A 13,177-nucleotide genomic window follows, 5' to 3' on the forward strand; every position below is an offset into this window, starting at 1 on the left:
CTAAATAAATAATAAGGAGGGATTAAGGAACAGCCTATTAAACATCAAATTAGGTTATAATTTTACAAATTAAGCACCAAAACATCATGTTATACAACAAATTTGACAGAAAAAGTAGTTCAATACGCAGTAATGTTATGTTGTAATTACTGTATTTATGAATTTAGCACCAAAATATCACGATATATTCAAAACATTGACTACAAAAATGGCTTGGATAAGCGAGGCTTGGATAAGTGAGACTCTACTGTACTAATATTATGCTATACTAATAATATAATATATAGTATATAGATATAATATTGATATTATAATGTAATGCAATTTAATACAGTAGAGTCTCACTTATCCAACATAAACGGGCCAGCAGAACGTTGGATAAGCGAATATGTTGGATAATAAGGAGGGATTAAGGAAAAGCCTATTACACATCAAATTAAGTTATGATTTTACAAATTAAGCACCAAAACATCATGTTTAACAACAAATTAGACAGAAAAAGTAGTTCAATAGGCAGTAATGTTATGTTGTAATTACTGTATTTATGAATTTAGCACCAAAATATCACAATATATTGAAAACATTGACTACAAAAATGGCTTGGATAATCTAGAGGCTTGGATAAGCGAGTCTTGAATAAGTGAGAATCTACTGTACTAATATTATGCTATACTAATAATATAATATATAGTATATAGATATAATATTGATATTATAATGTAATGCAATTTAATACAGTAGAGTCTCACTTATCCAACATAAACGGGCCAGCAGAACGTTGGATAAGTGAATATGTTGGATAATAAGGAGGGATTAAGGAAAAGCCTATTAAACATCAAATTATGATTTTACAAATTAAGCACCAAAACATCATGTTTAACAACAAATTGGACAGAAAAAGTAGTTCAATACGCAGTAATGCTATGTACTAATTACTGTATTTACGAATTTAGCACCAAAATATCACAATGTATTGAAAACATTGACTACAAAAATGTGTTGGATAATCCAGAACGTTGGATAAGTGAGGCTTGGATAAGTGAGACTCTACTGTACTAATATTATGCTATACTAATAATAATCTATATATATAAAAGAGTAATGGAATCCTGGCACCGAGCAAAACAACAAAACTAAACACCCCCCAACTTCGAAATTTTACAACACAATCCATCATCCACGCCTCAAGGTTGAAACCACAAAATATCACGTCACAAACCTCCACAGGGCCTAAAAAACTCCAAAAACCGGAGCTATTCAGTGCAATTCCAATGGGCCCCAGCAACGCGTGGCAGGGCACAGCTAGTATAATATATAGTATATAGATATAATATTGATATTATAATGTAATGCAATTTAATAATAATAATACACTACTATAATTGCACATTATATATTACATGTAATATTACTAATAATACTGCAGTACAGTGGTTTAGTACAATATAGTAATATATAATGCTTATATCATGCTATGCTAATAATATAATATACTGTATGTACATATAACTTGTAAGCCGCCCTAAGTCCCCTTCGGAGTGAGAAGGGCAGGATATAAATGTCACAAATAAATAATTAATAAATAATAAATAATCTGGAATCGTAGCCCAGCAAAAAATATACAACAAGGCTTATGTTTGACAGTGGAATATGCTGCCTGGGAGTCCAAGTATAGTCTCCTTCTTTGGAGGATTTTAAGTAGAGGCTTGCATGGTAATCTGTCGGTAGGAATTTAATGGTGTCCTCCTTTATGACAGCATGGGGCTGGACTGGATGGCCCTAGAGGTCTCTTTCAATTCTATGATTCTATACAACAAAAAACATTTGGCAGACCACTGTTGCTACACCCACCATAGGCAGATGCAACACTTCTTGCATTTTTTAATGATTCAACACATTACCTGACGTAGAACTCCACGCTGCACCGCCCTGCGCTAGTCTCGTTCCGAGCGATCCCAAGCAACACTGGGCTGCTCAGTGTTGGTGATGGGAGGTTCACCTGGGAAGCATCAAAGGGCTGGGTTAGCACATGGTGTGTGTAATGGGGGAAGCGGTCCAAAGCTGGCCCTTCTTTTCCTTGCATCCCCTCACCTCATCCTGAATCTCCCGGAGAACAGACGAGAATAATTCCTGGACAACCAAGTTACCCGGGAGGTCTTGATGGCAGATGGGACCCTCCAGGGAAGTGCTTCCTTTCACAACCTGCAAAGAAAAGGATATAGCTTTATTCCCAGCTCCTAAATGACCATGGATGTTACTCACTGGCCGATGTCTACTTAAGAGTGTGTATAGTTCAATGAGACATCTACAGACCTGGTGCAGTGATTGAGATGATTAGAGAGACCTGGGTTCAAATCAGAAAGATAACTTGGGCCAGTCAGTCCCTTTTCACAACCCAATCGACTTCACTGAATTATTGTGAGAATGCTGGGGGAATTCTAACACCTCCCAACAAAGGATTCCCTCAGGCAGGAATCAGTCAGACTATATCAGACTACATAGAGAAGCCATTGAAATCCACAAGCATATGGACAATAACAACAGAAACCATGAAAATGAACAAAATCTGGCTACCAGTATTTAAAAAAAACTCTAAAATCAGGACAGTAAATAAAGAGCAGCACCCAGAAAATGAGGGAATTCCAGACAGGAAACAATCAGGGCCAGCTAATCACTTCCCAACAAAGGATCCCCCAGGCAGGAATCATCCAGGCTTTGAAACTGCAAGGCTATTCAATGCTAATCAAGGTGCCCAATGGAGCCCCCAGATGGCGTAGTGGACTAAGTGACTTGAAGGTTGGGTTGCTGACCTGAAAGCTGCCAGGTTCAAATCCCACCCGGGGAGGGTGCGGGTGAGCTCCCTCTATCAGCTCCAGCTCCATGCGGGGACATGAGAGAAGCCTCCCACAAGGATGGTAAAAACATTTTTAAAAAAAACATCCGGGCATCCCCTGGGCAACATCCTTGCAGACGGCCAATTCTCTCACTCCAGAAGCGACTCAAGTTGCTCCTGACATGAAAAAAAAAAAGGTGCCCAATGGTAACATCCACACTTGCCTCAAATAGACAAAAGTTCTTTCTCCCACCCTGGAGCTTCCACAGATATATAAACCCCACTTGCCTAGTTTCCAATAGACCTCACAACCTCTGAGGATGCCTGCCATAGATGTGGATGAAACATCAGAAGAGAATGCTTCTGGAACATGGTCATAGAGCCCAGAAAACTCATAGCAACCCAACAGCAATTCTAACTTTAATTATTTACACGAGTATATAAATAAAGGGTGTTTTTTTTGGTGGTGGTACTGAAATTAAGGTGCATCTTAGAATCAAAGGAATACGGTATTTCTACAGTTTGCCCTCTTTGCTGTACTTCACCCCAGTTTAAGGCTCTTCCCATGACCTTGTAGCACCTTAACTTCCTTCTTGTTTACAAGTTCCACTCAGTGAACTTTGCCCAGCTCATTTTATGTTTTTATTGCTGTGTTTTTTATGTGTTTTATAATGATTGTGATTTTTTAATGCCTTTTAAATTTATTTGTGTGTTTTTGTATTTGATATTATTGTATGCTGTATACTGTGTGCTGGTTTTATATCTGTAAGCCGCCCCGAGTCCCTCTGGGGAGATGGTGGCCAGGTACAAAAATAAAATTATTATTATTATTATTATTACTAAGACCTGTGGCTCGGGATGCCCGCCAGGAATGTCAACCTTCTCGGGTGCTTCTCCTACAAGGAGGCTCCGTTTCAAGAAAACAAACTTGTCGTCGGCAGTGTGCAGCATGGCGCCCACCCCCAAGGGCTGGGCCAGGTAGGCGTGTCTGTCCCCAAAGTCCTCCCAGCCCCGCTGCTGCAGGCGTGCGGCTCCGTCGGCCAGGTTGGTGCCCACAAAGTCTTTGTAGGAGGTGAGCCCAAGGAGGAAAGTGAGAGCGGTCTCATCCAGTTTGACGGAATGGAGGCGGAATTTGTCCCCGTCAAAGAGCCATGGGTTCTGCTTGCAGCGCTCTGCCCAAGTGGCCTCAATCTGAAGCTGGTCCCCAAGCAATGGGCGCCGGTCATAAAGAGGGGAAAGCTCAGCCTGGACCTGAGCCTCTGTGATGCCCTTAGGAGACGGGCATTGGAACAAGAGCGAGATCTCAGGGTCTATTTTCTCCATGTAAATCACCTGGGAGACAAAGAAGGAAGTAACATTGAAGCCTGTTTCCTGGGAGTTATAGAATTATTATTATTATATTTATTTATACTTTGCTTTTTGTCTCATAGAATCCAAGAATTGGAGGAGACACTAAGAGCCATCCAGTACAACCCCATTCTGCTAAAATGCTAAAATCTGTGGGTGCTCAAGATGAACAAACAATTCTTTCCACCATGTCTCCTATATCATCAGATGGGAGCCCACCCACCCCCAGGTCTAACTGCCATTCTGGACCAGAATGAAGAAGGCGGAGTCAGGAGACATCTTTCCACCGTGTCTCCTATATCAATTTAACAATATAATAATATATAACAATAATAATAATAACTTTATTTTTATATCCCGCCCCATCTCCCCGGAAGGACTCGGAGCGGCTTACATGGGGCCATGCCCGACAACAATACAATAACAGCAATAAAACAATAAAACAGAGATCGACAATAAAACAAAGTCGCATCAATAAAAACATATACTCAAACATATATTCATAATACTCATACTATACTATATTAATATTATAATATATTGTATATACATATAATATTGATAGTAATATTACAATGTAATACAATAATAATACACAAAATAATTGTATATTTATATTACATATAATATTACAAATAATATTGCAAAATACTGTATATACTGGAGTATAAGCCTAGTTTTTCAACCCTTTTTTTAAGACTGAAAAAGCCCCCCTCGGCTTATACTCGGGTGAGGGTCCTGGTTGGCTTATATTTGGGTCAGCTTATACTCTAGAATATATGGTACATTTATTATTTTTCTCTATTATTATTGGTATTATTATATTTATTATTTTTCTCTATTATTGTTGCTATTACATTTATTTTACTCTATTTTTATTATTATTAATACATTTATTATTTCACTCTATTATTATTATATTTATTATTTTACTCCATTTATTATTACATGTATTAATTTTCTGTATTTATTATTATTATTATTACATGTATTATTTTACTCTATTATTATTAAAAGGATACATAAGGGCATTTACATTGAAGAAGATGAGAATAATGATTTGATCAGAGTCAGAGAGTCTTATCTTAAATTTGAGCTTGATGTAAATATTCCAAAAAATTTAACCTACTGATGCCTCAATTAATGTAATTTTATTGGTATCTATTTTTATTTCTGAAATTTACCACCCTCGGCTTATACTGGAGTCAATGTTTTCCCAGTTTTTTTGTGGTAAAATTAGCTGCCTCGGCTTATATTCGGGTCGGCTTATACTCGAGTATATACGAGTAGTTGTATAGTACAATATACAGTAGAGTCTCACTTTTCCAACACTTGCTTATCCAACGTTCTGGATTATCCAATGCATTTTCGTAGTCAATGTTTTCAATACATCGTGATATTTTGGTGCTAAACTCGTAAATACAGTAATTACTACATAGCATTACTGGGTATTGAACTACTTTTTCTGTCAAATTTGTTGTATAACATGATGTTTTAGTGCTTAATTTGTAAAATCATAATGTAATTTGATGTTTAATAGGCTTCTCCTTAATCTCTCCTTATTATCCAACATATTTGCTTATCCAACGTTCTGCCGGCCCATTTATGTTGGATAAGCGAGACTCTACTGTAATAATATATAATGCTTATATAGTGCTTATATTGTGCTATACTAATAATATAATATATTGTATGTATATATAACTTGTAAGCCGCCCTGAGTCCCCTTCGGGGTGAGAAGGGCGGGATATAAATGTCCCTAATAAATAAATAATAAATAAATAAATTCTATAGGAAAAGGGCATCCCTTTATATAAAATCAAGTTTGGATTATTACAGACATTACAGAAATGTACAGAAAGTCAAAAAAAGAAGAGAAAAAAGCCATCGTTCGAATGCATAATGCTGCCTAACTTCCTAAATCTAAATTTTAATGGCTAAGAGCTTTCCACCATTAAATCTGATTGGCTTTTGACCTTATAATGGATGTTGCAAGTTCAGAAGGACATGAAAAACAAACGAGCCCCTGGGCAAAGAGTTATAAGATTATAACACTGTGATTTAATTATGAAGCAAAGGCTAGCTGGCTCACTCTGGCAACAAGCTACAATCCAATCTTCCTCATAATTGAATGGAATTCACTTCCAGGAGAGAAAGGACTGTGTCATCTCAGCTGCCAAGGAGAGTCAGATGGATGGACTCATTAAAATGCCTTTTGGTTGATTTACAAAGGTGCCTCTGATGAATCAGGAGGTTTTGAAATGCTTACAATAACAGTAATAACGCAGCTCCCAGCAAAATGCTAAGCTTGCATCTGCATCACATGAGATCGTGAGAGTTACCAGATAGGATCATATTGTCATGGATTTTGAAATTTTAAAAATCCCTCTAAATATAGGAAATCAACCTTCGCCTTCAATTTTGGCATTCTGCAGGACAGAGAGAAAAAACCTGGAAAATAGGTTTTCTAAAGTCCTAAAGCATGTAAACTTGAACAGGAATTGATAACATAAAACTTTTGAGACTGGCTATGAAAAAAACAGTGAGAAGATAGCATTCTGCCATATAGAATAATCTCATCAGAAACATTTCCAAGATAGCAGGAAATTAACATAAAGCTATGAATATTTCTACATACAAGAAACCCTTTCACCTAAATATTGTGCTCATTTCTAGAAAGCAGAAAGGCAAGACCACGGTGCTATCAATATCATGGAACAGTCTTTCAAACACCAAATACTCTTGGAGAGTTCCTGTGCCATGAAATCTAACTTGCTCTATGAAAATTTAAATACAGTAGAGTCTCACTTATCCAACATAAACGGGCCGGTAGAATGTTGGATAAGCGAATATGTTGGATAATAAGGAGGCATTAAGGAAAAGCCTATTAAATATCAAATTAGGTTATGATTTTACAAATGAAGCACCAAAACATCATGTTAGACAAAAAAAATGGCAGAAAAAGTAGTTCAATACGCAGTAATGCTATGTAGTAATTACTGTATTTATGAATTTAGCACCAAAATATCACGATATATTGAAAACATTGACTACAAAAATGCGTTGGATAATCCAGAATGTTGGATAAGCGAGTGTTGGATAAGTGAGACTCTACTGTATATGTATATGTGTGTGTACAGAGCTAGATAAGAGATATGAGAATTGCTTATGTGAGGCCAACCCACTGTCAGGTTAAAGCGACCAAGATAGTCCATTGACTACAACAGTGAGCTGTCATTATTTGTGATGTGTATCTTCAATTCTAAGACGGACTTTTTCCTATATAAATGTCTCTAAAAATGGGATATATCTTATGTATTCTTCCTGTTGGTGGTGGTACTGAAATTAGGGTTCGTCTTACAATTGATGGTGTCTTACAAATATGGTTGTGATCCTATAAATGGCAGTTTGGCCCCACTTTAACTGTCACGGCTAAATGCTATGGAATCATGGAATTTGTAGTTTGGTGGAGCATCTACCTTTTTGGGAGGGAAGGCTAAGGATCTCGTGAAATTACAACCCCCAGGATCCCAATGGCACTCAACTGTTCTTTCTCACTAAAGAACAGACGACAAGTGCCAGTAGCACTGTGTTTAACAATGCAACTACTCAAGCTGAAAGGATATCCACCTGCAGAAAGGTCTTGCAATGGAAGGTAAGAAGAATTGAAAAAGGAAAGCTGTAAAAGACAGAATGTGCAGACATAGCCATGTGTGGAATTGCAAGCCCACGTAAATAATAGATGTATACTACTAAGCCTAATTGACAGAGAATCTGAAGAACTCTGGACAAAAGCCAGGGACAATCTCAGGAAAGAAGGCAAAAAAAGACACTATCTACAGCGAAAAAAGGAAAAAATCCTCTTTGGACAAAAGATGAAACTCTTCAAATGAAGGCAGACAAGGAGCAAAAGGTCAGAATGCTCAATACGAGTGTTCAATGACTTGGGCATAGGAACAAAGAGGGCTATGATAGGAATGAATGCAAAGAAATAAAAGATAAGGTAGAATGAGCCCCGAGAAAGCATCTGTCCTAAATGAATAGTGATATATTCTGTGCCAGAGCTCCACGACTCAAACCAAGCCTTTAGTTCAAAAATGGTATCAACAAGATGATATAATTATAAGATTGCTGTGAGTTCTCCGAGCTGTATGGCCATGTTCCAGAAGCATTCTCCCCTGATGTTTCGCCCACATCTATGGCAGGAATCCTCAGAGGTTGTGAGGTCTGTTGGAAACTAGGCAAGTGGGGTTTATATCTGTGGAATAATGTCCAGGGTGGAAGAAAAAACTCTTGTCGGTTTGAGGCATGAGTGAATGTTGCAATTGGCCACCTTGATTAGCACTGAATAGCTTTGCAGCTTCAAAGCCTGGCTACTTCCTATCTGGGGGAATCCTTTGTTGGGAGGTGTTAGTTGGCTCTGATGGTTTATATATATGTATCCCACTTTTTCTCTACCAAAGGAGAATCAAGGTGGCCAACCCTGAAAACAATAACAATGTGGGAATTAAAACCTAACACATATTTATTTATTTATTTATTTATTTATTACAATATTTATATCCCGCCCTTCTCACCCAACAGGGGACTCAGGGCGGCTTACAATAAAACACACATATAAAAATTGTACAATGCACTATAAAACAGTTAAAAATTAATTAAAGTTGTTATTATTATTATTATTAACCAAGGTTAAAGAGGGCTTTTCATTTACAGGAGATGAACACAAATAAAATCTTCAAACATTTAAAATTCATTCTTTGTACTGCTCTTGTAGGTTGACAGAAACTTTTTTCAGAAACTTTTATATAAAAAACATATAAACATTAAAATAGAATTAAACACAGAAACATTAAATGTCAACTGCTAAAAACAATAAAATCATTAAACATAGGAAATGACCATAGAAAGGTGACCAAAACAATCAACAGTTTGGAACCCAAGCCTTCTGAGGAACCATTAGGGAGCTTGATATATTTAGCAGATATTTTGTTTTCATGTCACAAAAGATACAATTTTTGTGACATGAAAACAAAATACACTTGCTCAGAAGAATCATTCTCATGCAGCCATAGATGTAAATCTTTACAATCACCACTATCAATTGACTGTGGCTTGCTCCCTTTTGAATCCCACTTTAAAACCTTTGTCAGGACCATTGCTTCCGCAGGACAATTATGGTCTGTTGTAACACCATCCCCAAATCCCAGGATAATAAGTGTGAATGATTGATAGGCAGCTTCCTTGCCTGGCTGGCTGGCAGGTTATGTCACAATTTAAAGCAGAGGGAAGAAAATAGAAGCAGAAGAGCTCATTCGGGATCCCAATGAAGAAAAGAAGGTGAGACCAATGAATCTGATTAGAGTTTGGACAGCGATAACAAGGAGATGGATGAGCCTGCCAAAATGGATCAAGAGGGAGATTCTTTGCGACTATACACCAAGGAGTTGGCTGGCTTGATGCCTTGTCAGCCACAGTGTGTGTCAGAGTGTTATCCTTTTTTAAGGGGCTTGACTTCTTTATGTCTGGCTAGTTTAGGGTTTGCATTTTGTAATGGTATTTATTATTAGTAAAAATAATTGTTAATGTTACAGCAATAGGGATAGTTCTATCTCCAGATAGGAATACAAAGCAGTACTTTCTCTGTCCCTCAGTTAATTAGACATCTGGTTGATTTAGGTCTCCATGGCTAGTCTAGTGACTTTTTAGGGTTACAGCTGGGTCTTTCTTTAGTTACTCTTTAGTGACCTCTTTGGATAACAGCTGGCTCTTTCCTGCAACCTTCTAGTGACCTCATGGGGTAACAGCTCGTTCTTTCCTGCAACTTGCTAGTGACCTCATGGAGTAACAACTGGCTCTTTCCTGCAACTTGCTAGTGACCTCATAGGGTAACAACTGGCTCTTTCCTGCAACCATCTAGTGACCAAATGAGGTAAGAGCTGGCTCTTTCCTGCAACTTGCTAGTGACCTCATGGAGTAACAACTGGCTCTTTCCTGCAACCATCTAGTGACCTCACTGAGTAACAGCTGGCTCTTTCCTGCAACCATCTAGTGACCTCATGGAGTAACAGCTGGCTCTTTCCTGCAACCATCTAGTGACCTCGTGGAGTAACAGCTGGCTCTTTCCTGCAACCATCTAGTGACCTCGTGGAGTAACAGCTGGCTCTTTCCTGCAACCATCTAGTGACCTCATGGAGTAACAGCTGGCTCTTTCCTGCAACCATCTAGTGACCTCATGGAGTAACAGCTGGCTCTTTCCTGCAACCATCTAGTGACCTCATAAGGTAACAACTGGCTCTTTCCTGCAACCATCTAGTGACCTCATGAGGTAAGAGCTGGCTCTTTCCCTTCAACCATCTAGTGACCTCATGGGGTAAGAGCTGGCTCTTTCCTGCAACCATCTAGTGACCTCATGGGGTAACAGCTGGCTCTTTCCTGCAACCATCTAGTGACCTCATGGGGTAACAGCTGGCTCTTTCCTGCAACCATCTAGTGACCTCGTGGAGTAACAGCTGGCTCTTTCCTGCAACCATCTAGTGACCTCGTGGAGTAACAGCTGGCTCTTTCCTGCAACCATCTAGTGACCTCATGGAGTAACAGCTGGCTCTTTCCTGCAACCATCTAGTGACCTCATGGAGTAACAGCTGGCTCTTTCCTGCAACCATCTAGTGACCTCGTGGAGTAACAGCTGGCTCTTTCCTGCAACCATCTAGTGACCTCATGGAGTAACAGCTGGCTCTTTCCTGCAACCATCTAGTGACCTCATGGAGTAACAGCTGGCTCTTTCCTGCAACCATCTAGTGACCTCATAAGGTAACAACTGGCTCTTTCCTGCAACCATCTAGTGACCTCATGAGGTAAGAGCTGGCTCTTTCCCTTCAACCATCTAGTGACCTCATGGGGTAAGAGCTGGCTCTTTCCTGCAACCATCTAGTGACCTCATGGGGTAAGAGCTGGCTCTTTCCTGCAACCATCTAGTGACCTCATGGGGTAACAGCTGGCTCTTTCCTGCAACCATCTAGTGACCTCATAGGGTAACAACTGGCTCTTTCCTGTAACCATCTAGTGACCTCATGGGGTACTGGCAAATAATTCATTAGTTGTAACCAGTTACTAACAAGCTCTCCAGCAACTGAATGCCATTAATCCCAAGTTGAATTCCTAGCCTCAAAGGAGGGGATTAGAAGTGCTTGGTATGTGTGAAAAACAACATTGCTTTTCAACCCATTTGTGCTAAATACCCGGATGTCATTCTAGTAATAGTTCCATTCAGAAAAAGATTTCCCCTGCATACATGAAGCTGTGTGTAATCTGATTAGTAATTGGCACTAATTAATTCTAATCTCAGTGGGAAACACTTTACAGAGGAAGGGGACACTGCTTCACAGTATTCTTACAAGATACTTTTATTATTTTCAAAGGGGAAGGGACCATATACTTAGACTGCTGTGGCTTCTTTTCCTTCTTAGAGCAACTTAGGTCACATCTACACTGCGTTTATAATGCAGATGGAACCGCATTACATGACCATATAATACAGTTCAGTGCAGTTAAACTGCATTATATGACCATATAATTCAGTTCAATACAGTTAAACTGTGTTATGTTTCTACACTGACCACAGAGTGCATTATATGGCCATATTGCCCAGTTCAGTGCAGTTAAACTGTACTATATTGCCCAGTTCAGTGCAGTTAAACTGCATTATAATTGCAGTGTAGATAGGACCTGGCAATAAAATGTTTCCACTCAGTATACAGTATATTCTATCAACTTGTGCATTATTCATTGTCTAAAAATATAAGCTGAGATAAAAAAATATGTGGTAAAAGTAATAAAAATATGAGGTAAAAGTAGTAAAAATATGAGGTAAAAATAAAAATATTAGAAAAAATATGAAGATAATAAAAATATGAGGTAAAATAATAAAAATATGAGAAAAATAAAAGCATAAGAAAAAATAATAAAAATATTAGAAGAAATAATAAAATACGAGAAAAATAATAAAAATATGAGAAAAAATAAAAATTAAAGAAAAATAATAAAATTATGAGGTACAGTAGAGTCTCACTTATCCCACACTCGCTTATCCAACGTTCTGGATTATCCAACACATTTTTGTAGTCAATCTTTTCAGTACATCATGATATTTTGGTGATAAATTCGTAAATACAGTAATTACTACATAGCATTGCTGCGTACTGAACTACTTTTTCTGTCAAATTTGTTGTATAACATGATGTTTTGGTGCTTAATTTGTAAATTCATAACCTAATTTGATTTTTAATAGGCTTTTCCTTAATCTCTCCTTATTATCCAACATATTTGCTTATCCAAAGTTCTGCCGGCCCGATTACGTTGGATAAGTGAGACTCTACTGTAATTATATATATGTTTTTAAGGTTTTTATAATGTATTTTAACAATGTTATTAACGGATCTATATGTATTGTTTTGCTTTTATGATTGTATTCTTTGGTCATTAAATGTTGCCAATTTTTGTAAGCCGCCCTGAGTCCCCTCAGATGAGAAGGGCGGGGTATAAAGGTTGTAAATAAATAAATAAAATAATAAAAATAGGTAAAATAATAAAAATATAAGAAAAATAAAAAATAAATAAAAATAACAGAGGCAATAATAATGAGAAAAAATAAAAATATGAGGAAAAATAACAAAAAAATTAAGGAAAATTAACCAAAAATATCAGATTAAATAATGATAACAGTATGAGGTAAAATGAATAAAAATATGAGCTGCCTGGTGAATTCCTGTGAATGAATTAAACTGTAAGTCAGCCTTTGCTCCAAAGGGACATATAGAATATGGTTACTTACTTATTTAATAAATAAATTAAGACCACTGACCTTCGTTGAGAAGGGAACTAACAAAAGCAAGGCCCAGTCATATGAGTACAACTCTTCCAGGCTTCAGTGCTGAATGAAGGGGGAAAGCTGTAAGTCAATGAGAGAGACAGCTTATTTGCTATCAACAGACAGGC

At 37.7% G+C, this 13,177-nt stretch overlaps 1 protein-coding gene across 3 annotated transcripts in view; it reads right to left on the bottom strand.

Annotated features, from left to right (window-relative positions):
• Positions 1-13,177, bottom strand: part of nudt22 (nudix hydrolase 22) — a 59,087-nt gene that overhangs the window by 1,452 nt on the left and 44,458 nt on the right. For all 3 annotated transcript variants that reach the window (XM_062965096.1, XM_062965097.1, XM_008121387.3), the window contains 4 exons: positions 13,044-13,130; positions 3,680-4,165; positions 2,092-2,202; positions 1,902-1,999 (listed from right to left, as the gene is read on the bottom strand). In XM_062965096.1, the coding sequence (XP_062821166.1) occupies positions 1,902-1,999; positions 2,092-2,202; positions 3,680-4,156 (686 nt within the window). In that variant the 5' untranslated portion in view covers positions 4,157-4,165; positions 13,044-13,130. The remainder of the gene's footprint in view (positions 1-1,901; positions 2,000-2,091; positions 2,203-3,679; positions 4,166-13,043; positions 13,131-13,177) is intronic.

The sequence above is a fragment of the Anolis carolinensis genome, unplaced genomic scaffold (genome assembly GCF_035594765.1).
Source record: "Anolis carolinensis isolate JA03-04 unplaced genomic scaffold, rAnoCar3.1.pri scaffold_14, whole genome shotgun sequence".
NCBI lineage: Eukaryota > Metazoa > Chordata > Lepidosauria > Squamata > Dactyloidae > Anolis > Anolis carolinensis.